We start from the raw sequence: 23,536 nt of genomic DNA, 5'->3' as shown, positions 1-23,536 counted from the left end.
TAAAAGAATGCTCTTGGTGCTGTGAGACAAAGAAGGTGGTTCCTGCTATTTCCTTCTGCATTCAGAGACACAGCACTTTGTACAGTCTTTGTAAATGAACAAAGAATACCTACCATGAATTTCTGCTCTCTACTGGAACATCCCCAGAATCCCAAATTTTGACTAGCTGCTTGGATTGAAAAGGAGCAATATTATTATTATCTCTAGAGGTGGTCTCTACAAGTAACAGATGAGGCACACTGAAGGAGCTCTATGGGGAAATTCATGTCACTGCCCTGTGTGCTAACGTAGCCAGTCATTCTGAGTGAAAATAACCCCTATCCAGAGGACCAGCCCAAAGTCTATGCATCACTTTAGTCCCATTTAAGCCCGCAAAATAGAGGTGCATGGACCTCTTCACTAGGATGTATTTCACCCTTCTTGGACAGTGCAGACAAAGGAGAGGGGGTGTTGCTAGTGGTTGGAGCACAGGACTGTGTTCACAGTTCCTCTGCTAACACTAGGTGACTTAGGATAGGACACTTAGGAGAGCTAATGTGCTGAGCACTTCCTGCAAAGTGCTGAGGCAATGGGAGCGCATTCAAAAAAGAACTAGATAAGTTCATGGAGGATAGGTCCATCAATGGCTATTAGCCAAGATGGGCAGGGATGGTGTCCCTAGCCTGTTTGCCAGAAGCTGGGAATGGGCGACGCGGCATGGATCACTTGATGATTACCTGTTCTGTTCATTCCCTCTGAAGCACCTGGCATTGGCCACTGTCGGAAGACAGGATACTCGGCTAGATGGACCTTTGGTCTGACCCAGTATGGCCATTCTTCTGTTCTTGACCTCTCTTTGCCCCTTTGTAAATGGGGATCATACCTACCACCCAGGGGTGTTGTGAGGATTAATTCATTCATGTTTGTAAACACCTTGAGATCCTTGGAAAGGTGCTATAGAAGTGTAAGTTATAATTTTTAAGTATTATATATATTTTGTTTGTCTTTTTTTAAGTTAAACTGAAGAAGGGATTCCCTCTTCCTAACCTGGACCAAATTACCCTCCTCAGACCTGTTGTTAAAGTTAATAAGGTGAGAAACTGGCTTTCGTCTTAAAAAGAGTTACTCCTCTTTTGCTAGATTGTCAGCATATTAAACAATAAAAATCCTTGGTATAAGATGAGAAATTTCATACCACAAAAGTTTCAAATTTTTCTTTCTTTGAGGGAAAAAATAAAACTGAGCCAAATGTGCGGATATTCAGTGGCCAAATGCACTCAGTGGGTCAAATTCAAATGTGCTGAAAGTAAGAACAACCCCTTGCAAGTCAAAGGAGTTACACACCTTTTTACACCTTGTCTAAATTTGCCCCACCAAGTTAAATTCAAGTTTCCATCTTCTTAGTGCAACCCCATTGAGTTCAATAGGGTTGCTCAAACATAAATGAAACAGAATTTGGCCTTCCTCGTGTAGTGTGAATAACTGGAGCTTTACATATATAATAATAGTAATAATGATAAAGATGCAGGGCATTTCCTGAGGATTAATGAGCTCCGATGGGTATGTGTCTCAGCTGGTCATAAATCTCTCAAATATACCCTGTGCCTCAATGGTTCTTTCTGATATAATAATCAAATGGAAAAACAGAGGGCTATATTCTGCTACCATCGCTTGCTGCAGCCATATGTTGATGCAGCACGGGAACTTAGCCTTTAATTTGGATGCACAGGGCATTGCTAGAAACAGGAATCAATAATAAATTAATTGGTAGAAAATTAATGAGCCAATCAGATTGCTCCAATCATCTTCCAACTTTGCAGTCATTTTATAATCCAAACACTGTGCCCAGTTCTTTGGTTGGGGCTGAAGCACAACTCTAGAGAGGGAGTGCAAAGATAGTTTTAAGCCACTGTTGTGTTCCGTAGCCCTGGGACAGCTTTGTGGCAGGCCAGTCCCCTGACAGAAGTTGCAACTACCTGAAGGCTGCTCTAACTTGCACCAGCTGACAACAGCTCCAAGAGTGCCAATGCAGCAGCTAATGATAAGGTGTATGGAAGCCTCATTCACACCCTTTCCTCTCTAGTCACACTACATTGGTACCAAGAGTGGGGAGGTGGCACTGAAGCATCACTACACCATGTGTGTGTCAATGGAGGTTCCCTGTTAGCTGGAGTGATACTGTCATGGCTGGCTACATGAGCTTTAGGTGCAGCATCTGCTGGCAGTGCGGTGCAAAGCAGCAGACCCCTGAGGAGTTTATGGGTCTGTGTGTAGAAGTCTCTGTCCCTTTGTGAAGTTCTTGAGGTTGCTACTAGTAAGTCTCAGTTCTCTTCAGTAAAGATTCTCACCCTTAATCCCCAGGACAGAATTAAAACAGAAAATTCAGATGCTTAACTATCAATAATTTCAGGCACTTTTGTGAATGTTCTTCTCTCCTCAGGGTTATCTGCTGATTTCCACTGACGTTGACTACAAACTCTAAGGAAGGAGAGCACATTTGGATGATCAGGAAGTTCCCAACCAACAACATGACCCTGAAGGCTGAATACTGTCCCTTTGTTTTTAAACTTAAAAATTCTGCAAATGAGCAAAGTCTTCACTTCTGCTCTGATTTGGGCAAAAAGCCAAAAAGAAAGAGGGAATTGACCGCTGGAATATTTATAGCATGTATCCAGCAGAAAACCATGTAAAAACATATCACAGTGTGTGGTTTTGTGGTTAGGTAGGGGAAGCATTTGTTATTCAGGAGTTTGTAGGTGCTGCAAAAGTTACTGTTTTTAAAGGTTAAAGTCTCTCTGTTTAAGTAAAGCCTTTTCTATATACGGGAAGCTCAATATTCTTTAGGAAAAAGGATGTATGCCACCAAACTGCAAACACAGCTATCATCAGCAGCTGCTCTATTAATGGTCTTTGTTGTAGCATAAACATCTTATTCTGCTTCCAATGGAATGCATCTGTTGTGTTTAATATGAAGTGGGAGCTATCAAAAAGTGCTTCAAGCTGAAAACTCTCTTGGTGCCTATGAGGACTTAAATCTTCTGAGTTCTTTGTGAAAGGATTTCCTCAGAGTTTGATCAGGGGGATGAACAAAGTGCCAGGGCTCTTCTTAGTGGTATTTCAGGACAGGGAGTACCCTGATGTCTTTCTAGTTATAATAAGTGGGTACCCAAGAAGCTCCAGAACTAAGAGCTGAAAAAGACCCACGAGTCTAGTTCATGCCCCGACAGTACAGAATTATTCTTTACACTTTCATTAGTACTGTATCCCTAAGTTTTAGATGTGCTAAGAAATGCAGCTACAACCACTTTTCTTGAAAAGAAAAGGAGTACTTGTGGCACCTTAGAGACTAACCAATTTATTTGAGCATAAGCTTTCGTGAGCTACAGCTCACTTCATCGGATGCCACAAGGTGGCACAAGTACTCCTTTTCTTTTTGCGAATACAGACTAACACGGCTGTTACTCTGAAACCTGTCACTTTTCTTGAGAAACTATTCCACAATCTCACTTTCCAGAAACCTTCAGGCAGAATTTTTTAATGATTCATTCAATTACTTCTAGTGATATCTACCTCCTCGTTCCACCTGGAAGAGTTCCTAGCTCCCCTTGGCAGTTTCACTCTTCAGCTTGCAGTGACAAAAAGGGGCTGTTGAAAGGGAAGGGGGAATAAAAACTTAAAATTAAAAAAAAGATTTTGAAAAATGAAACAAATGTCCAATTTCCAAAAAAAATCAGACTTGCCCTGCACACCCTATTTTCCAGCAGAGAAAAACAACAGCCACCGCCCTGTGTTTGACAAACCCCCATTTCTCAGCAGGAAATGTTTTGGGGGTGAAAGCTTTCCTCCAGCTGTGATTCATTGGGGCGCCCTAGCCAGCAGCTGATGTATTGGTTGCATTATCAGTGTCTGCTGGGTAGCAAGGCAGACTGCAGGGTGCTGAGGGGAGAAGCGTGGCCCAGGGAGAGCGGTAGTCTCGGGGGCTCTCGCTTTTGATCGCGCTGCAGAGCTCGTGTGAGGGGCTGGGCAAGCTCTAGGGGACAGTAGGAGCTCGGTCCCTACCGACCAGCAAGGGGTGGCCCACACAAGCGAACTGCCCCTCTCTGGGGCTGAATCCCGGGAGATCCCACCCCAGTGCCCCCGGCCCCCACCTTCCCTGCAGGGACCCGGCGGCTGCGGAACCCCCTGCCACTGCGCTCTGCACGAGCTCTGTGAGGGGGCCGGGGGCGCGCGCGCCTCCTCGCGCTGGGGTTGTGCCAGAACGCTCTCCTACCACGCGCCGCCCGTACACCACACCGCAGGGGGCGGGGCGACCCTCCCGACGGCTCAGCGCCCTGCTCGGCCGCTAGGGGGCGCCGCAGAGCACCGCAGGGCTGGCGTAATGTAACGCTCCAGACTGAACGGATGAAATCTGAGCCTCGGCAGGTCCCGTCCAACCTCCTCAGCTACTGCCCTCCCATTCGCTGGATTTTCGCCTTCTGAGAGAGCCTGGGCCTCGGCGGCCTCCGTTGCATCCTGGCCGGTGGCGCCGTGTGGGAGTGGGAGCCGCTGGGTGCGTGTGTGACACGGAGTCTACAGGGCCGCCGCCATGAGCCGCAGCTACAATGATGAGCTGCAGTATCTGGACAAGCTCGACAAGAACAGCTGGAGGATCAAGAAGGGCTTCGTGCCCAACATGAATGTGAGCTCGGGGCGGGGTGTCCTGGGCTCGCGCTCGGCAGTGGCCGACCGTTCAGCGCGCGCTCCCGCACGCGGAGCCCGAGGTGGGGGTTGGGCTGCCCCGAGACTCCCTCCCCGCCCTTCGCCCTGGGGCTGCTGGCGCCCCCGCGCTGGGAGGAGCAGCCCGCGGCGGTGCGTGGCCTGTTGCTGTCCGCGAGACCTTCGCGCGCCAGGCTCCTGCCCGGGGGGCTGCGGCCTGAGCCTGGGACCAGACCCAGGGGTAGGGCCGGGCGGGGCCCAAGGAGAGAAGCGGATCAGCGCCCCCAGGCAGGTGCTTTTGCGTCGGCTCAGGTCAAAGCGGGATCCGGGCGATGCCTTTGCCCAGCGGCTCTCGGGGAGGCTCCTTTGAAAATGTAACAAGTGGCTGGCGGTGGGGGTCTCTTGGAGGCAGGCACCACTCTTCCCCCGACCCCAGAGAGCTCTGGTGGAGCTGGGATTTATTTATTTATTTATTTACTTTTTTTATTTTTGCATCCTAACGATTTCCTTAGAGCATGAATCTGGCAATGTTCAAATAAACTTCAGAGAAAACATCCTGGCGTGCAGGGCGTAATGCTCCAAGGTATAATTGTGTCTAATTCCAGAAGTACAAGTTAGGAGCCTAAGGTACACCCAGGCACCACCTGGGCCACATATGCACCACCTCTGTTCTCCCTAACATCTGTCTGATTTTAGGCTTTAATACTACAGGTGCTAATGCATGTCAGTAGTTTTGTGCCTAAGGCTATGTCTATACTACAGTCTATGGTTGCATAGGAGTACTTGTGGCACCTTAGAGACTAACCAATTTATTTGAGCATAAGCTTTCGTGAGCTACAGCTCACTTCATCGGATGCATACCGTGGAAACTGCAGCAGACATTATATACGCACAGAGATATATATACCTCCTCCCACCCCACTCTCCTGCTGGTAATAGCTTATCTAAAGTGATCATCAAGTTGGGCCATTTCCAGCACAAATCCAGGTTTTCTCACCCTGCACCCCCCCACACACAAACTCACTCTCCTGCTGGTAATAGCTCATCCAAAGTGACCACTCTCCCTACAATGTGCATGGTAATCAAGGTGGGCCATGTCCAGCACAAATCCAGGCTCTCTCACCCCCCCGCCCTTTTTTTTCCCGGGGACACACACAAACTCACTATTGCCAGCAGGAGAGTGAGTTTGTGTGTGTGTGTGTGTCCCCGGGGAAAAGGGAGAGGGGTGAGAGAGCCTGGATTTGTGCTGGACATGGCCCACCTTGATTATCATGCACATTGTGAAGAGATGTTTCAGAGTAACAGCCGTGTTAGTCTGTATTTGCAAAAAGAAAAGGAGGACTTGTGGCACCTTAGAGACTAACCAATTTATTAGAGCATAAGCTTTCGTGAGCTACAGCTCACTTCCTCAGATGCATATCGTGGAAACTGCAGCAGTTTCCACGATATGCATCTGAGGAAGTGAGCTGTAGCTCACGAAAGCTTATGCTCTAATAAATTGGTTAGTCTCTAAGGTGCCACAAGTCCTCCTTTTCTTATTGTGAAGAGAGTTGTCACTTTGGATGGGCTATTACCAGCAGGAGAGTGAGTTTGTGTGTGGGGGGGTGGAGGGTGAGAGAACCTGGATTTGTGCTGGAAATGGCCCAACTTGATGATCACTTTAGATAAGCTATTACCAGCAGGAGAGTGGGGTGGGAGGAGGTATTGTTTCATGATCTCTGTGCGTATATAATGTCTGCTGCAGTTTCCACGGTATGCATCCGATGAAGTGAGCTGTAGCTCACGAAAGCTCATGCTCAAATAAATTGGTTAGTCTCTAAGGTGCCACAAGTACTCCTTTTCTTTTTGCGAATACAGACTAACACGGCTGTTACTCTGAAACCTATGGTTGCATAATTTATGTTGCTCAGGGTTGTGAAAAAAACACCCCCCGAGCAACATAAGTTACACCAAGTTATACTCGTTATACTCGTGTTATACTCGTGTGCACAGTGCTATGTCAACAGGAGAGTTTCTCCTGCTGACGTAGCTTCTGCCACTTATGCAGGTGGTTTTATTATAGGCATAGAGCATCTTCACGAGACATGCTGCAGTGGCACAGTTGTATTGGTACAGCTGCGCTGCTGCAGCACTGTACGTATAGACGTGGCCTAAGTGTTTGCAGGATTGAGCGTTTGGATTGTAAACTTCTTGGCTCAAGGCTTGTCTTTTGGAATATCTTAGCATGTCTTAAGCACTACCAGAAACCTAATCAAATAATATACTTCTAAATAAACAGTGGCAAGAAAATGACAAAAAAAAATACACTTTGTAACCTATTATATACCATTAATCTTGGCAATTCTTGTTCTATAGTGTAGTTCTTCTTGTGGAAGTGAGTTTTTGTGAGACCAGTAATGATGCATTATTGTGTCTCTTCTTCTTCTTGTGTTTGCCTCTAGGTGGAAGGAGTGTTTTATGTAAATGAGCCGCTAGAGAAATTAATGTTTGAGGAGTTACGAAATGCCTGCAGAGGTGGTGGTAAGCACAGGAAGATCCCATTCTCATTTGTTTTCATTAAATTTCAAACACTTGCTTCCCTTATTTCACTTCTTTCACCCTTACCTCCTAAAAAAGCCTCCTACCCTGAATTAATGTGGCTTGCATACATCAAAGAAAACAATGAAAATGTGTAGTGAAGGCTACTCATATGTCCAGCCATGACATTATGCACTACCTGTGTGCTTAACAACACCGCTATCCTGAAAATAGCGCTGCTGAAATATGTTGGCTTGCCAGTCCTGGTGACTTAAGGGACTTAAGCAAGTTTAAAAAATAATTAATAAATTCCTGTGTTGATAAGAACTTTAAATAATTGAAAATTAAAAGGATTTTAAAATATACTGCACTTTTCATAATGTACATCCTTTTAGTTATTTTCTGCATTTCACTCAGATTGGGCTATGAAAATAGACTTCTCAGTTAATTTCTAGTTCTCATGTGACAGCACAATGCAGGAAGGAAATCTTAAATACATAATACAGAGGAAGCTAAAACAACAAACATGGGGATATTTCTGTTTGATCTTAGGTTTTGTAACATCTTTATATATAAATACAAACTAAATTGACTTGGCACTGTCCTCTGAAGGCTTCTACCTTCATGATATTGGTACAGCATGGACATCAAGAGTGCAAGCTTCCTGACAGTGCTTCAGCCTTGACCTGGAAGGCGGCAGGGACCACAAAGTGGGAAGAAAAGAGAGTTCATTCTCCATACCCCAGTCAGTCCTTGGTTTATCTTTTGATATTTACCAACAAGAGTGCCAGCTGTAGAGGTGGTTTGTGTTATGTCAACACCTCTGTGCTCTGCACTGATGCCACAAGATTAATTTCACTGTAGCATGATCTATTGAAGGTTTTCAGAAATTAGCCCACCTTTTTTAATCTAGCATTTGTGGGAGCTCTGTTGTAGACCGAGAGCCAGCATTTTGACCTTCTTATACAGGTCTAGATTATATGGCAGTAAAAATGTAGACAGGTGGCCTATACCGGCACTTCGATGCTAGCAACAGTCGGAGCTGCACTGATACTGGAGCCACAGTGGGAGAATTTCAGAAACTCTTCAGTATAATGGGGCTGTAGCTCCCCAAAGTGCCAGGTATTTTCCACCAGATTGAAATGACTTTTGGTCACTACTGATCTGCCTGGATTTTGAGTACCAACTTGAAAGGTGCTACCATATCAGTCATGATCAACGCTGTTCATTGGCAAGTCCCTTGGATAAACTTTCAGTTGTCTTCTTTCAGGTGCTGGTGGATTCTTGCCTGCCATGAAACAGATTGGGAATGTGGCTGCACTACCTGGCATTATTCATGTGAGTGACTGCTCTGAAGAATTGTTCTTTTTCTTCCCCTAGGACCTCACCAATCATCCATGAGTTCTTGAAAATAATCACAAATAGTTCTGAGATTGCTTCTGCTAGTTCCTTTAGTATGCTAGGGTGAATTTTGTCAGGCCCAACCAACTTGAATACATCTAAATTATCTAAATATCCTTTGACGTGTTCTTTCCTTGTTCTGGCTTGTGTCCCCCTCCCCCTTGTTGATATTGTGTTACGCATCTGGTCACAATTTTTTTTTGGTAAAGACGGAAGCATTAAAATGCCTCCACCTTCTTGGTGTCATCCGTTATTAGTTCTTCCTTCCCACTAAATAGCGGACCTACACTTTTCTTTGTCTTTATTTTGCTTCTAATACATTTAAGAAATTTCTATACGTGATAGGGTGTGTCACTTTTCAGGAAGCTGAGAGTAAAGTGTTTTTGTAGGGGGCGAGTTACTTCTCATTTTTCTTAACTGTCAATAAGCAACATGGTGGTTTCATTTTCAGTTGTTTTACATGGTGACTAAGCAAAAGCTCTAATTCATTTTTTTCAATAAAGTGCTGCCCTTGGGGCTATAAAAGGTCTAAAAGGTGATCTGTAAAGGAGAAGAATCGGGGATGTGGGTTGTTTTGTTTTTGTCTGTTTTGCAAACTGTTCTTTAAAATTGCTTTTCAGCTTGTCTTACCACAGAAATGTCACAAATATCTATTCTAGTCTTCTGTCTATGTTAGAGGGCTTCCTGGTTGCAAATCGAGCTTTCTTAGGACGGGAAAAGGTTGAATTCTTAATAAACGGCTTTTCTTCCCAATGTTTGTGTTTTAATAAGTGTTCAAAACGGTTTTAAACAGTCTGATTAAAAATCACAACCCTTATCAATTAATCAGGGTTCATTTTCTTGAAAGCTGTGAAGTCATTACTAATTCTCCATAAAGTCTTCTGGGACAGACAAGATCTGAATTTCTAGTGTTGGGGAGGAGAAAGGGCAGGCCTCTTCTAGCCATCGTAAAATAAAGTATCTGCAAAAGGGCCTCTTTGTGTTGCAGGTCATACTAACAAAAACTAGCTTAAACATCTACCTCTTGGGTCATTTTTGTTTGGGATGAAGCACTTACTTTGTGTGCAGTTATACAATTCAGTATTGGAAAATGATGTCTGTTTCCTGCTTGCCTCTTACTTAATAGTTTTTTTTTTTTCTTTCCTTTGTTTTGCAATCTGCTGGCATTTTGGGTGACTTTCTGCATGCTTGAACTTCCTTGCCTTTTATTGTGGGCTTGTCATTATTAAATCCAGTTTAATTGAATGAGGCAGATGTGCTATATCTGAGGCAGATGAGTCCTAATGATAAACTGCTTATCAGTTTAGATACCACAATTCAATTCAAAAGTTGTTTCCTGTGTCAGTGTGGAATGTGGGAACTCTGAATCCAGGTAGCTGACTGGTGTGTTGATCTGTAAACTGCCCCAGATACTGTTACTGGTTACTAGTCTTGGCGTAAGGTTTACATTGTGCCTGTCTATACGTGGAACAGGATTGTATATAATTTTAAAAGAAGTCTTTCCACTGCCCATTTGAAATCTGATGAACTTTCTTGCAGAGATCTATTGGGCTTCCTGATGTACATTCTGGCTATGGGTTTGCCATTGGTAACATGGCAGCATTTGACATGAGTGACCCAGAGGCAGTGGTGTCACCAGGTAAGAGTAACTTGAGTCTGATGTAATATACTTTGAGAAATATCTTTGGTGATTGGAAATTCTTTCTTGAAATAGCTGTTTGAGATCCCCACTCTTTTACAGTACAGAAGTAAAGTGAAATGTTTTTTATAGTGACCTGAAAAGTTTTTCTCTGTTGAGGTACCAGTTCATCCATCCTGAGTTCTGTTTTTTCTGCAGGAGTTGATTACAACCTAAACAGTGCAGGGAGCCTTGCTCTCTTCACGCTGTTTTGGGTGTCTGTTCCCAACTTCTGAAGAGAGAGCCCAGAACCCCTGAACTTGGTTTTGGCCAAATTTTACCCTATTTGGGGGGTTGCATTGTCAGCTTGCCAGGGGCCTACAGACTGCATGGAAATTCACTAAAATGGAGAAGATTGCAGCTGTCCTCTTATTTAATATGGTAGTAGGACTGATGAAGACTGCAGGCCCTAGTATACAAAACTTTCTCTGTCAGGAAGCACTTCAGCATTAAAGATAAACGTGCCCAAATGCTACAGCATAGCATTCTGTGGCCCACAACTGAGCAGCCCCATCTATTAACTTTGTGTGTGTTTTTGTTTTTTATACCTTCAGGTGGTGTCGGGTTTGACATCAACTGTGGTGTCCGATTGCTGCGTACGAACCTGGATGAAAGTGACGTCCAGCCCGTGAAGGAACAGCTCGCCCAGGCCATGTTTGACCATATTCCAGTTGGGGTGGGCTCCAAGGGTGTCATCCCCATGAATGCTAAGTAAGTAAATGACTGTGTGTGCACTTTTGGGGCATGGGCAGTGTCTGGCCTTTGTTTTGAGAAGGGATTTGCAGGTGGAAGGCTGGAAGGAGGTGGAAAGAAACTTCCTGGCCCATTCCTTGCCTCGACACATACAGCTAGAAATAATAGTACAAAGCCATCTAGGAGTCAGAGGATTAATTAAGTGTGCTTTGAGGGTTATCAGCTCTCATAATGGAGGGTTTCTTTAATTGTATAGATAGTGATGCTAAAATGTCAGCCCTTACCCTGATAGGGGGGAGGAGAAGCAATGAAGTTGCAAGTGGCTTTATTCACAAACTTTATCTTTGTGGAACAGGCTTTTTGGTTGGCAGCAAAGGGTTGAGTTGAACTCATGGGCTTTTCACCACTTCAGACATGGGTGTGAACCCTTGGGACACATGTGAGGTTAACTTTGTGCTAGTACTTATTTAAGAGTTCGAGGAAAGTGTCTTGATGTTGCAGGGACTTGGAGGAGGCCCTGGAGATGGGTGTGGACTGGTCTCTCCGGGAAGGCTATGCCTGGGCGGAGGACAAGGAGCACTGTGAGGAGTATGGAAGGATGCTGCAGGCTGATCCCAATAAGGTCTCCTCAAGAGCTAAGAAAAGAGGTTTGCCTCAGGTAAATGTTACCTGTAAGGTGGTTGTAAACACTTTGAGGTTTAAAACAACAACAAGAAAAAATTAGCTTCATTTCTATAACTCATGCCCTGTGTTCATATAGGTTTTGACTTGTCATGATTTGGGAGGAGTTATGATTTTGAATCCATTTTCTGACAGAGCTAGAATAGGGGAAAACAAATAACAGTTAGAACTGTGATTTAATTCTTACGTAGGTATAAAATTGGCTATAGAAAAAAATCCCAGTGAGTTGACCTCCCATCTGTTGCTAAACAGCTGGCCCTAACTGTTTGAATTTGTCACTACTAGCACTTGTCAACCTTTTAGGAATGGTAACTTCTCTAGATTTTTTTTTTTGTTCTGGTTACATTGACTTAAATTGTCTGAGCCAACAATGTATTTATTAAAAAAACCTTTGAAGAACATGTCCTGTGACTTAATTGTAAAATTCTGGCCTGCCATGCAAGAGAACTGGATTTAACTTCCACTGCTGATAGCTCATTGCCTGGGTTGGTGTGCTGGCTAGAGCAGAGATCATACCATTACTATAATTTAAAGGCTTCTTCCTCCAGCTCTCGTGGGTATTATTAATGAGAATATATTGCAATTCCATAGCATTTTAACCTTTAAAGAATTTTGAAAACATTAACCTTCATATCTCTTCTGTGGAGCAGGTAATTATCTGTTTCTCACAGTTAAGTGAATTTCCCAAATGTACAGAGTTGGTGTCAAAACCATAATTAGAAGCTGGGCGATTCTGGCTCCTAGTCCTATGCTCAGACCACATCTCCATCATTGACTTCTCCAGGAATGAGGCTTTAAAAAAACCCACCTGTTTTTACAAACTTTTTTGGTCATATCTACACTACCACTCATGTCAGCAAAATGTATGTTGCTCAGGGGTATGAAAAAAACAGCCCATACCGGCATAAGTGGTAGTGTGTACAGCACTATGTTGGTGTTAAAGGTTTTGCTGCCGACATAGCTACCGCCACTTGTTGGGGGTGGTTTAATTACGTTGATGGGAGAGCTCTCTCCCGTTGGCATAGCGCAGTTACATGAGAGATCTTACAGCGGCACAGCTGCGTTGGTACAGCTGTGCCGCTGTAAACTCTCTAGTGTAGACATTGCCTCAGCCCTATTACTAAGCCCATGTAAAGGCTACTTCTCTTTACTATCTGTGTTTTAGAATCTATTCCGTCCTTTTAAGTATGCCTCTGTGTGTTTGCTGAAAGTGGCTGCACTACTGGCAGGTCCTGGTCCTTCTATTGAATCATATTCTCCTGCTACAACTATTTATTTTTGGACCATTTTTTTAAAAAATACGTATTTTGATCTTCTTACAAGTTTCAAGGGAGATAAACAAGATTATATCTGCACAGTCCTTTTGATAGCCGGGATTCAGGAATAGACTTCCACGTTCTAACCAATTCATACCTTCTAACCACATTCTATTACAATTCACCATATTGCACATAAACTCTTCATTCATAATACCTCCAAAGGAAAAAGCCATTCCTCTTTTTGACTGGTGTCTAATCACTAGATGGCTAAGATATCTTGTTGTAATTGGCAGCTGGGGACCCTGGGAGCAGGAAACCATTATGCTGAGATCCAGGTGGTGGATGACATTTATAATGAGTATGCTGCCAGGAAGATGGGCATTGATCACAAGGGACAGGTGTGTGTAATGATCCACAGCGGCAGCAGAGGCCTGGGCCATCAAGTAGCTACAGGTATATTTTGTGATAAGACTACTTTTTCAAGAGCTGAAGTAAGATAAAAATCTCTTTGGAATAGTCTGCTGCTCACAATAAACCCTATTAACCAGTCAAGTTTATTAGCATATATTCAGTACTTATATTGTGCTTTAAAAACAATGAGTTAATCCTTAAACAGCCCTTATGAGATAGGTAATTCTCATATTGTGAGATTGTGGGGGAATGGGACAGATATCTAGATTGTGAGCCCTCTAGGGCAGAAGCTGTCTGTATTTGCTTAGTATGAGACTCTAATCCTTGGTTGGGATCCGTAGGCACTATTGCAATAGAAATAAGAGGAAAAGGAGAGAGGTGGTAACTTTCCAAAGATCACAGAAAAAGTCAGTGTTAGAGCTGTGGTTAGAACATCAGAGTTCCTGCACTGAGTGCTGTGCTCAGACCTCTAAACCATACTCCTAGGACTTTAACTGTACCTATTAGGTAGTTAAAACTTAAAACACATGCTCTAAGGAGCATGTCTTTTCTCCAGGCACCTAGTTCCATCACTTTCACTCTGAAGGTGGTACTGGGGGACCCTGTGTAGCAACAACTGAAGTAGTCATTCCACACGTTCACTTCTAATTTTAAGAGGAAGTTGAAGGTTCAACCACCTTCTGGTACCTCTGTGAGGGGAGCTGGGTTTTCTGCCTGTGAATCCAGATCTGAAGCCTTTCAAGGTAGAGGTGACAGGCTGGTTGTATTTGTTTTTCCCCAGATGCTTTAGTGGCTATGGAGAAAGCCATGAAACGGGACAAGATCATAGTTAATGATCGCCAGTTGGCATGCGCCAGAATTGCCTCCCCAGAGGGACAGGACTACCTAAAGGGAATGGCAGCGGCTGGGAACTATGCATGGGTCAACCGCTCTTCCATGACTTTCCTAACCAGACAGGTAGGAGCAGAACTGCTGTTCTGCTACAAGTATTCTGGTGCTTTTAAAGGTCTCTGGAACAAGGTAAAACATGTTGAGCCATGATGGTGAGCAGCTCCATGAAGCTTGTGCTTTTCTGCTGCCTGTCCTATATCGACTTGTTGGTTTAAGAGAAGACTTCAGTCTCCAGGGCAATCAGTCCAATACCTTTTAGCAGCAGAAAAGTCTCACTGGGTTACATCTGGGCTACATCTAAAAGATGTAGAATAACATGTCTTAACATTTCTTCTTCTGCTAGGTTGAGAGGGTAAAATTTTCAGGAGTGCCAGTGCTCCATTTTCAAAAGCTAAATGCTGAGGTATCTTTTGTTACCCTCAAACTGGCAGAAGAGGAAATACTAAGGCATGTTTCACAGCTTTTTGACTGATTTCTGGTGTTCTAAGTCTTCCTGATTGATTTCTAATACTTTCAGAAGGATCCAAGCTGCCAGCGAACAGATAATCGGTCCAATTTGGTTGTAGAGTAAATTTTTTGCACAACTCGATTGACTTCAATGAAGTTGCATTCACTTATGTCAGGGCTACATTTACATCCAAACTTTCTCCCTTAGGCCTTTGCTAAAGTCTTCAACACAACCCCTGATGACCTAGATCTTCATGTGATCTATGATGTGTCTCATAATATCGCCAAAGTGGAGCAGCATGTGGTGGATGGAAAAGAGCGGACCCTGCTGGTGCACAGAAAGGGATCGACCAGGGCTTTCCCTCCTCATCATCCTCTCATTGCTGTCGATTACCAAGTACGGATAACTTCAGGGGGAAGTGGAAGCAGGGGAGGGGGTTTCAGATGAATAGGAAGGGTTTCTGTGTTACTAACAGAGGAAGACTTTAAATGTTGTTTCAGTTCACACAGGGTAGCAAATTAATTATATTGGAACATTTACCAGTGTCCGTCATTATCCTCAGGCTTGTATTGAAACTTTTGGACACTTCCGGATTCACCTTTCTTCCCCAGCCTACAATTGCCTGCGTGATCTTCTAGCTATCTGCCCTCTGTCCACTCCTTGGGTTGGGCAGACTATGGCTTGGGGGCCGCATCCAGCCCTTCAGATGTTTTAATCCAGCCCTTGAGCTGCCACTCCAGCCAGGGAGCGGGGTCAGGGGTTTGCCCTGCTCTGCACGTGCCGTGGTCCCCACAGCTCCCGGAAGCAGCGGCATATGCCCCCTCTGGCTACCACGCATAGAGGCAGTTAGGGGGCTCCACATGCTGCTTCTGTACCAAGTGCAGCCCCCGCAGCTCCCATTGGGTGGTAACCGGGGCCAATGGGAGCTGCAGGGGCTGCGCCTGCAGATGGGGCAGCACGCAGAGTCGCCTGGCTGGGCCTCCATGTAGGAGTCGGAGGGGGGAGCTGCTGCTGCTTCCAGGAGCTGCTTAAGGTAAGTGCTGCCTGGAGCCTGCACCCTGACACCTTCCCGCCCCCCTGCCCTAGCCCTGATCCGCGTCCCGCCCTCCAAATACCTCAGTCCCAGCCTGGAGCACCCTTCTGTACCCTCATCTCCAGTCCCACCAGAGAGCCTGCACCCCCAGCTGGAGCCCTCACCTCCCCCCCACACCCCAACCTCCCGTCCCAGCTCTGAGCCCCCTCCTACACCCTGATCTCCTCCATTCTGGCCACACCCAAGAGCCTGCTGTCCAAGCCAGAGCCCTCACTCCCTCCCACACCCTAACCCCCAATTTCATGGCCCGCCATAAAATTTCCATACCCAGATGTGGCCCTCAGTCCAAAAAGTTTTCCCACCCATGTGTTAGGACAAACTGTGTCTATTTGCCTGGCCTCTTCATGATGAACATCTTTATACACTGCCTGCATTTTCCTGTCATCTAGTGACTCAGAACTCCTGGGTACACAGCCAGAGGCTTGCCAGAACTCCTTTATGGATATGTGATGGTGCCCTGGTCCCCCTTATTATTTATTGATCAAAACTATTTTAAATCTTGAGTGAATTTGATCTTAAATTGGGATTATTTTTGTTTGCACCCCTAGCTGACTGGACAGCCAGTACTGATTGGCGGAACAATGGGAACCTGCAGCTATGTTCTTACTGGTACCGAACAAGGCATGACCGAGACCTTTGGAACCACGTGCCATGGAGCTGTAAGTACAAAACACCATTAAAGAAGGGGTTGTGATGGGATATCCAAGAAACAGCTGCTCAAGGGGCAGCCAGTATGCTGTTACACTTGTGAGTAGGGGAGATAAGATTCCCAGATCTCCAGCCTAGGGAGTGCTGCGAACGGTATGCCTCATGCACTCTTGATGCCTCTTTCTCTGGCTAACACTAAACTTTGAATGGCTCTGGAGGGAGCTGTGCATGGCCTTCCTTGCTTACAGGAAGGCTTGGTGTGGTGGACAGAGCTCCCCCCCCACCAAACACTAACCGCCCGAACGGGAATGAAAGTCTTGAGGATGCCCATGCAAAGCACTTCCCTTGGTAGAAGGAGGTGGTGCTCGGGCTTCTTTACCAGTGGAAATAAATAGTTGCAGCTTCCTTGCCCAGTTAAAGCCCAGATTGGGAATACTGACTACGTAGCAGTTTGGGTGAAAAGAGAAACCTACAGGGATCCTAGATACCTTCATGCTGTGGATTGTTGTACATGTAGTGATTGTTAGAGGGCTTATTCCTTCACCCACTTACTTCCCTGGTCCTTCTCACATGAACAGAGAGCAACAATACCCGAAGTCCAAAGGTGCAAACAATTCGATGTTTATTGGGGTGAACTTCCAGCAGGCCTGATTCCAGTTTCCTTCCTTAGTATCCTCCTTCCCAGCTCTGACACCACAGAGCCTTACACCTGTGTCCCTGTTCCCATTCCTACCCTTAGCAAAACATGATTCCAATTTTCTTACCCCCATTCCCTGTTCCCATCTCCCTTACCCACATGCCCATGCCCACCCACACCCAGTCACTTCCTCATTGACTGCAGATTATATAGTAAAACTTGAGTTCTGCTTAGCTATATCTTAACCAATCATTTTCCTGAAATTTAACTAACCAATCCTAACATATTGTAACATGATTATGTAACCAATTATATCCCACTACCTTAATTAGTTTACACCCAGCAAAATTAATTATACAGCAGACAGGAACAATCACAGAACCAGACAGAGATTATACAGACAAACAATAGCAAAGTGGGAACTACAATGACAAGACAACACAGAAGCGAGGATTTCACATCCCAGCTATTGATAAGTGAGTTCTTGCCAGACAGGATGCTATCAAACTAAGTTTCCTTTTACATTTTCTAGGCACTTCCCTTTCTCTGGAGGTGATAGGCACTATCAGGACAGGATTGTATTCCTAACAGCCGAATAGCACCTTATTTCAGTGTGACTAGTTTGGAATGTGAGGATGTGACTGTTTGCTTCCCAGCTTATGGCTGCCTCTACTGCTTAGCCAAAGGCCTTAGCCTAAGAACAGGGCCTCCGACTGTCACAGTAAGAGAAGGCCCTTACACCAGCAGACAGTGATTTTGATTCTTTCTTTTATACCTCTATCACTAGCCAAGTGATAAGAATACACCTAAATTCTTAGAGTATAGGCCTTTACAGACAGGCCTGAATATCTATATCCTAACAGTGATCCCTAACATTAGTGCTCTAGGATGTGCTATTGATTATGCAGGAACCCCAGCACACCAATGCATTTTAGTTCTGCCTCCTGTTTCTCAGCTCGCCTGAGGCACGTGATCTGTGCATCAAACTCCCCATTTTGCTACTTGGAATTTGTGTACAACACACACCTCCTACTAAATATTAATGTATGCTGACTTGTTAAAAGTCGCTTGCTCTGTAAAGCACCAGAGATACCCAGAAAGTCTTCCTTTTGGGTATTCTGTCCCATCAAGTCTCTGGTTAGTTTAAATGTAAAATATGTGCATGATCACTTCTGCAAATGCTGTCTTGCCTGGAATGAAACACCTAGATGTGTGATTTTTATTTATTTATTTATTTTCCCCCACTGTCTGTCGGTCTTAGTAATGCAACTCTTACTCCTCGTGGTGATTACAAAACAAAGTGAAATAATCTAAATCTATTGCTTAGGGTCGTGCATTGTCCCGAGCCAAATCTCGACGAAATTTGGACTTCCAGGATGTGTTGGACAAGCTGGCTGACATGGGGATCGCCATCCGTGTTGCTTCCCCCAAGCTAGTCATGGAAGAAGTAAGTTTTAAATTTGTGACTGGGTGTGTACTCTGATAGATTTGTCCACTGGGGCATTAGAGGAGCAGCTCATGCATTCCTGATGGAAGCTGTTAAATTCTCCAAGTGTCACACTGAATGTTTCCCCATGCTGTAGGAAGGGAATCTCCTCCTGGAAGTCTGGTTTTCTGGGGATAGGAATAATTTCTTTCCATTGTGCAAAGAGACTTGATATTGGTGCCATATAAGCCTTTTGGCCATATTCCTTGGGTTTCCACCCTTCTGTGATGTGCTTGCCAACTCTAACTACATCTTGCACTTCAGCTTCTAGAATTGGCAATATGCAGATATTGTTTTGCTTTTAGGATACCTAGAACTCTTGTATTTGCTTAGGCCAGGAGGAAGGACATTCTTCGTGGTTTTTTGTCCATGAACAATCTGCTTCTCAAAAATGGTTCACAGCTGTTGGTGTTTTTTGGTACCTCAAAGTTTTATTAAGGAAGGAGCATTTAATGTGTGTTGTTTTTAATGGGCTAGGTGCTGTAACAACACATTCTCTGACATGAAGAGCCTGCATTCAAAACCAGCCCAATCTAGTCCTTTGCCCAAATGATGGCATCAGAGAAAACTCCATGGAGGTTTACTCTGATGATTCCAGGCACTAATAGGGCTGTGAAAGTTAACCTTTATAGGCTGCCTCTTTCTGGGAGGAAGTTGGAGTGGCTTGTTCCATGATGCGGGCACCCGGTGTTCTCTCTCCTGGTGCTGAGTCCCGTGTAGTGGCAAGTTCAGTTCCTGAATATCTTCAAAATAGCTTGATTTCCCCACCCCACACCGAATAAGACAGAAAATTGCTATGTCCTTCAAGTGGTTCAGTAATCTTTTAGCTGTGTAAAAATAACTAGTTCCTCCAATGAGTAAGTTCCCCTATTTTAACAGAGTTGAAGGGTAAAGCAAGAGGCATGTGTCTAATTTTGTGTCTCATTTTTTTCAGGCACCAGAATCCTATAAGAATGTGACAGATGTGGTTAACACCTGCCATGCTGCTGGCATCAGCAAGAAAGCTATTAAATTGAGACCTATCGCTGTTATTAAAGGCTAGGATGTAACTGAGACCATCCGAAACCACTGGCAAAGCAATGCCTTCCACAGAACTGACTAAAATCGTCATTGTCATCTTTCACACCTCTTGACTGCAGAGTGCTCAGAAAGTACACTCCCTATTTTGGAAATATGACTGGTCGAGGATGCTCTTGTTATTACCCAGAGTCTCAAAAGTAACATTTTTGTGGTACGGTGCCCTTTAGTATGCAGAAGGGGTAAACAAACCGATGCTGTTGCCTTTATGTATAATGATCCCACAAAAATGCATGAAATTCCATTAGCAGAACTGCAGACCTGGCTCAACCAGACTGTCGCTAATAAGCCTGCAGACTGCAGTACACCCTTCATCAGCCAGTTTAATATATAACTCTTGCCTAACTCAGTGTGCACCCAAGTGACTGGAGCCCCTGATGCCAGCTGAAGTCCTCTGGCAGGTCACATACAGAACTCCTGGCAGTGGGAAGATGCTCTGTTTGCAAACACTAGTCTATATTGTGTAGACATATGGTAGTGGTAGTTATGTAAAAAATGATGAGTAGGGAGTGGTCTTAACCCTAACAAAAAGCATGAAAGAGACTAGCCAGGGTTCAGACACAGCCCACATAATCAAAACATGGTCCTGGGGTGTACTGACTCCTTTGATATTGACAGTTGTTCCACAAGGGCTGATGGGAATTCTAGTGCCATTGGGTATGTTGTTCGAAAGGTCAAATGTTACCTTGCACATCGTATGACTTAACAACTGATAGATGTGCTTAGCATAAAACTTGAAAGGTCTGCACCTGTAATTGGATCTGCTGGTGCAGCTCTCTCCAATGGGTTTCTGTGTGGATGACTTAGTGGTTTGAGATGCAGGATCATGACTGAAGATAAGTATGATTTGAGACTGACAGATTAGCCCTTTATTTTTGTTTTACATTTAGTAGTTGGGAGGCAAATCACCAAAGTTGGTGAATTTCTGGGAACTTGGAACTTCTAAATAAAAACAGGAAAACACAAAATCACTGCAGTGTGTGTTGTGTCCTCATTGTGTTGCTGAAACAGCTGATTATTAAAAAGAAAAAAGTGCTTATACTGTGGTCTAGAAGTTACCAAGGTTTCAGATTATAGCCAAGATGGTGTGTCTGCATTTGGTCTATGAATTGTACAAATGTTTGCATTTAATAGCGCTGTTTGTTCCAAGAAATGCTAATATAGCAAATAAGTGCTTAACTTTAATGGAATTGTTGAACATTACACTTTTCTCAGAACCAGCTCTCCCTCTTCCCCCCCCCCCCCCGCTTTTTTCCTGGGTGAAACTTGCTTGTAAATGTAAATGCAGACACTAGATGGCACTTGCATTAAAATAAAACCCTGAAGTTAGTGCATAAGTGCACAAATGCCTATAATAGGGGTTCAGAAACTAACTATCAGTAGAGGCTCCAACTTGGGCTTGTCTGATTATGTACTCATGAAAATGTTAATTCAAAGCAAGTGCCTCGCATGAAGCCTGTTGATGTCGGAATATGGAATGTGATTCAAATTAATAACCTAACATTAAGTTTTATTAGAATTTTAAGAGTTAGAACTTTATTTTTACAGGTAAAGAATCAGTCTGTGCTAGGAGACACTGGTATTACCACTTGTCACGCCTTATTTTGATGTCACTTCCCCCATTGTCTCCAGTGGAATCACTCCCAGTTCTCACCTACATAAGATCAAAATCAAGCTCACTGAATTTCAGTGCATGTTTTGCAGGCAGAATTAGACCCAAAGAGTCAGGAGCCACAACTTAAGTTGTGCTGCTCCCCATCCCCTGCTGTCGTGTGAGCTCCATGCAGCATACTTTGCACATGGCTGACGTAAATGTAATTTTTTTTCATTGCCATATTTCAAGGGACCTCTTAAAATATTTGTGCATGTTTCATTATTTGTGAAACCATCATGGTTTGAATATACATTTTTTTTCTGAACTTCCATTTTCCTGTGTTGCAAATTAAATTGAAATTAATGGTAGCTTTTGTTTAACCATCACCGTACATTCAAACAGGCAGAACTTTTATATACAAAAGATACATTCTGTTTTTTATGAGATTCTACTTGACCTTTTCCTTACAGTTAATTTTTGTGCATGAGGATTAATGGAACCTAGATCTGACGATTTTGTTAGCAGGTGCTGCCGTACCAGTACCAATGTGTTGGGAATTTTTGGTAAACTGTACAGAACTGTCTTTGTTAGTTTCTTGGCCAGGGAGGAGTAGAGTGTAAAAGAACTCAGATTTCTCCAGATACTACTATTGGCCAAAACAGTTTTAAAATAGGACAAATTTAGAGTTTAAAACTTTTGACTCTGCCCTGAACTACATTATGAACTAATATGATATAATTACATCCCTTGGGGTGTGGAAAATCCATACCCCTGAGTGATGCATTTATGTCAGCCAAACTCCCAATGTAGACAGCGCTATGTTGACAGGAGGGATTCTCCCACTGACATAACTACCACCTCTTAGGGAAGTGGAGTACCTATGCTGATGGGAGAAGCTCTTCCATCAGTGTAGGTAGTGTCTTCACTTAAAGCATAACAGCTTCTGCAGGATTATAGGTGTATAGAAGCTCTGTTGTCTTCAACTCTGGATGTAAACATGTATTTATTAAATGTGGTAAAAGTCCCCACCCCAAGGAGCAGAACATACATTAGAAAACAAGATAGTTGGGCTAAATCAAATGAAGAGAGTAGGTGACGAAGGCAGGTAGCACACACATTGTGTCCCTGTAGGGGCTGCTGGAATACAGGAGAGTTAGAGAGCTCTGTGATGAGCGTGAAAGATGTTTCCCACACCTCACCCAGAAAAGATGGACAGAGCCTTAGTACATTTACAGTCAAAAAGTGAATAGCTGACAGTATTTTCTTTAGGCTTTATTTATTTATTTATTTTGCAGAAACCACTGGTGGGCGGGGGATTACACCCCATAAGTGGAGCTATTGGACTCTCAATCTGTCCAGTGGCAGGCACTACTACTTTCCCTGCCCAACTGTATTCACTTTGTCTTCTAATGATGTCTTGTGAAGTCCCCTGGCAGAGCTGGCCAATGGAGAACTTACATAGTACGTGTCTGCATTATGTCTAGTTGGAGCCAGTGCACGAAAACTGGTGCTTAGATACAAAGACTTCCACCTTCAGTGAGAGTGAAACCCCCAGGAGTGAAGCTATACAAGAATGATTTAAGGTATGAATATTTAAATTCTCTAAGAGGTAGAATGGAGGGATACTTCTGGTTTTAGGGGTATGTGAAGGATCATCTCTGTTAGTAATTTCTCATAATATAAAACTCCACCACCACCAACAGGTATTGCTGTAGCGCCCTGTGCTACTAAGCCTACAGAAGGAATGAAATAACACTTCCTGGCAAGAACAGCCGTATCTGATCATAGTGCACTCAATAGGCAGGTGCTGTTTCTAACAAAATTAACCGCTGTAGAATTAAATCACTTAAAGAAAAAGCCCAGTGCAGTTTGTTACTCCCTTAGCTGACTCCTGCAAAATAATCACCTTCTAAGAGTAGGCACAATAAACACACAGGATGCAGAGATCATAGCAATGCAGGGCTAAAGGGACCTGAAGAGATCAACTAGTACAATCCCCCATGCTGAGACAAGACCAAGTAAACCTAGACCATCCCTGACAGGTGTTTGTCCAATTTGCTCTTAAAAACCTTGAAGGATGGGGATTCCACAACCTCCCTTGGAAACCTATTCCACTACTTAATTATCCTTATTGTTAGAAAGCTTTTCCTAATATCTAACCTAAACCTCCTTTGCTGCATATTAAGCATATAGTTCCTGTCCGACTGTCAATGGACATGGAGAACAATTAATCCCCAGGCTCTTTATAATAACCTGAAACACATTTGAAGACAGTTAATCAGGTTCCTCCCTCTGTTGTTGTTTCTCAAGACTAAACATGCACAGTTTTCCTCAAAGGTCAGGTTTTC

The 23,536-nt window shown here is 44.0% G+C and overlaps 2 protein-coding genes across 5 annotated transcripts in view; both read left to right on the top strand.

Moving 5' to 3' along the window:
- Positions 1-2,884, top strand: part of BPIFC (BPI fold containing family C) — a 49,611-nt gene extending 46,727 nt beyond the window's left edge. For all 4 annotated transcript variants that reach the window (XM_084617234.1, XM_084617232.1, XM_084617235.1 and 1 more), the window contains exons 15-16: positions 995-1,071; positions 2,420-2,884. In XM_084617234.1, coding sequence (XP_084473360.1) covers positions 995-1,071; positions 2,420-2,461 — 119 coding nt within the window. In that variant the 3' untranslated portion in view covers positions 2,462-2,884. The remainder of the gene's footprint in view (positions 1-994; positions 1,072-2,419) is intronic.
- Positions 2,885-4,430: 1,546 nt separating this feature from the next.
- RTCB (RNA 2',3'-cyclic phosphate and 5'-OH ligase) lies at positions 4,431-20,565 on the top strand. Its single transcript, XM_084652137.1, has 12 exons — positions 4,431-4,657; positions 7,116-7,194; positions 8,462-8,529; positions 10,132-10,231; positions 10,825-10,981; positions 11,465-11,621; positions 13,197-13,356; positions 14,096-14,271; positions 14,861-15,049; positions 16,295-16,405; positions 18,359-18,478; positions 19,452-20,565. The coding sequence occupies exons 1-12, from the start codon at positions 4,565-4,567 to the stop codon at positions 19,557-19,559; spliced, it is 1,518 nt and encodes a 505-aa protein (XP_084508263.1). The 5' UTR covers positions 4,431-4,564; the 3' UTR covers positions 19,560-20,565.
- The last annotated feature ends 2,971 nt before the right edge of the window (positions 20,566-23,536 follow it).

This window comes from Lepidochelys olivacea, assembly GCF_965140295.1.
Source record: "Lepidochelys olivacea isolate rLepOli2 genome assembly, chromosome: 1".
Lineage (NCBI taxonomy): Eukaryota > Metazoa > Chordata > Testudines > Cheloniidae > Lepidochelys > Lepidochelys olivacea.
The sequence above is the reverse complement of the archived record's forward strand: the minus strand, read 5'-3'. Positions and strand labels throughout refer to the sequence as shown.

Excerpts from the sequence above, each read along its gene's own strand:
- RTCB (XM_084652137.1), top strand. The coding sequence starts at position 4,565 with ATGAGCCGCAGCTACAATGATGAGCTGCAGTATCTGGACAAGCTCGAC. Across the intron at positions 10,232-10,824 it reads AGAGGCAGTGGTGTCACCAG|GTGGTGTCGGGTTTGACATC; the intron begins GTAAGAGTAACT and ends TTATACCTTCAG. Across the intron at positions 15,050-16,294 it reads TCATTGCTGTCGATTACCAA|CTGACTGGACAGCCAGTACT; the intron begins GTACGGATAACT and ends TTGCACCCCTAG.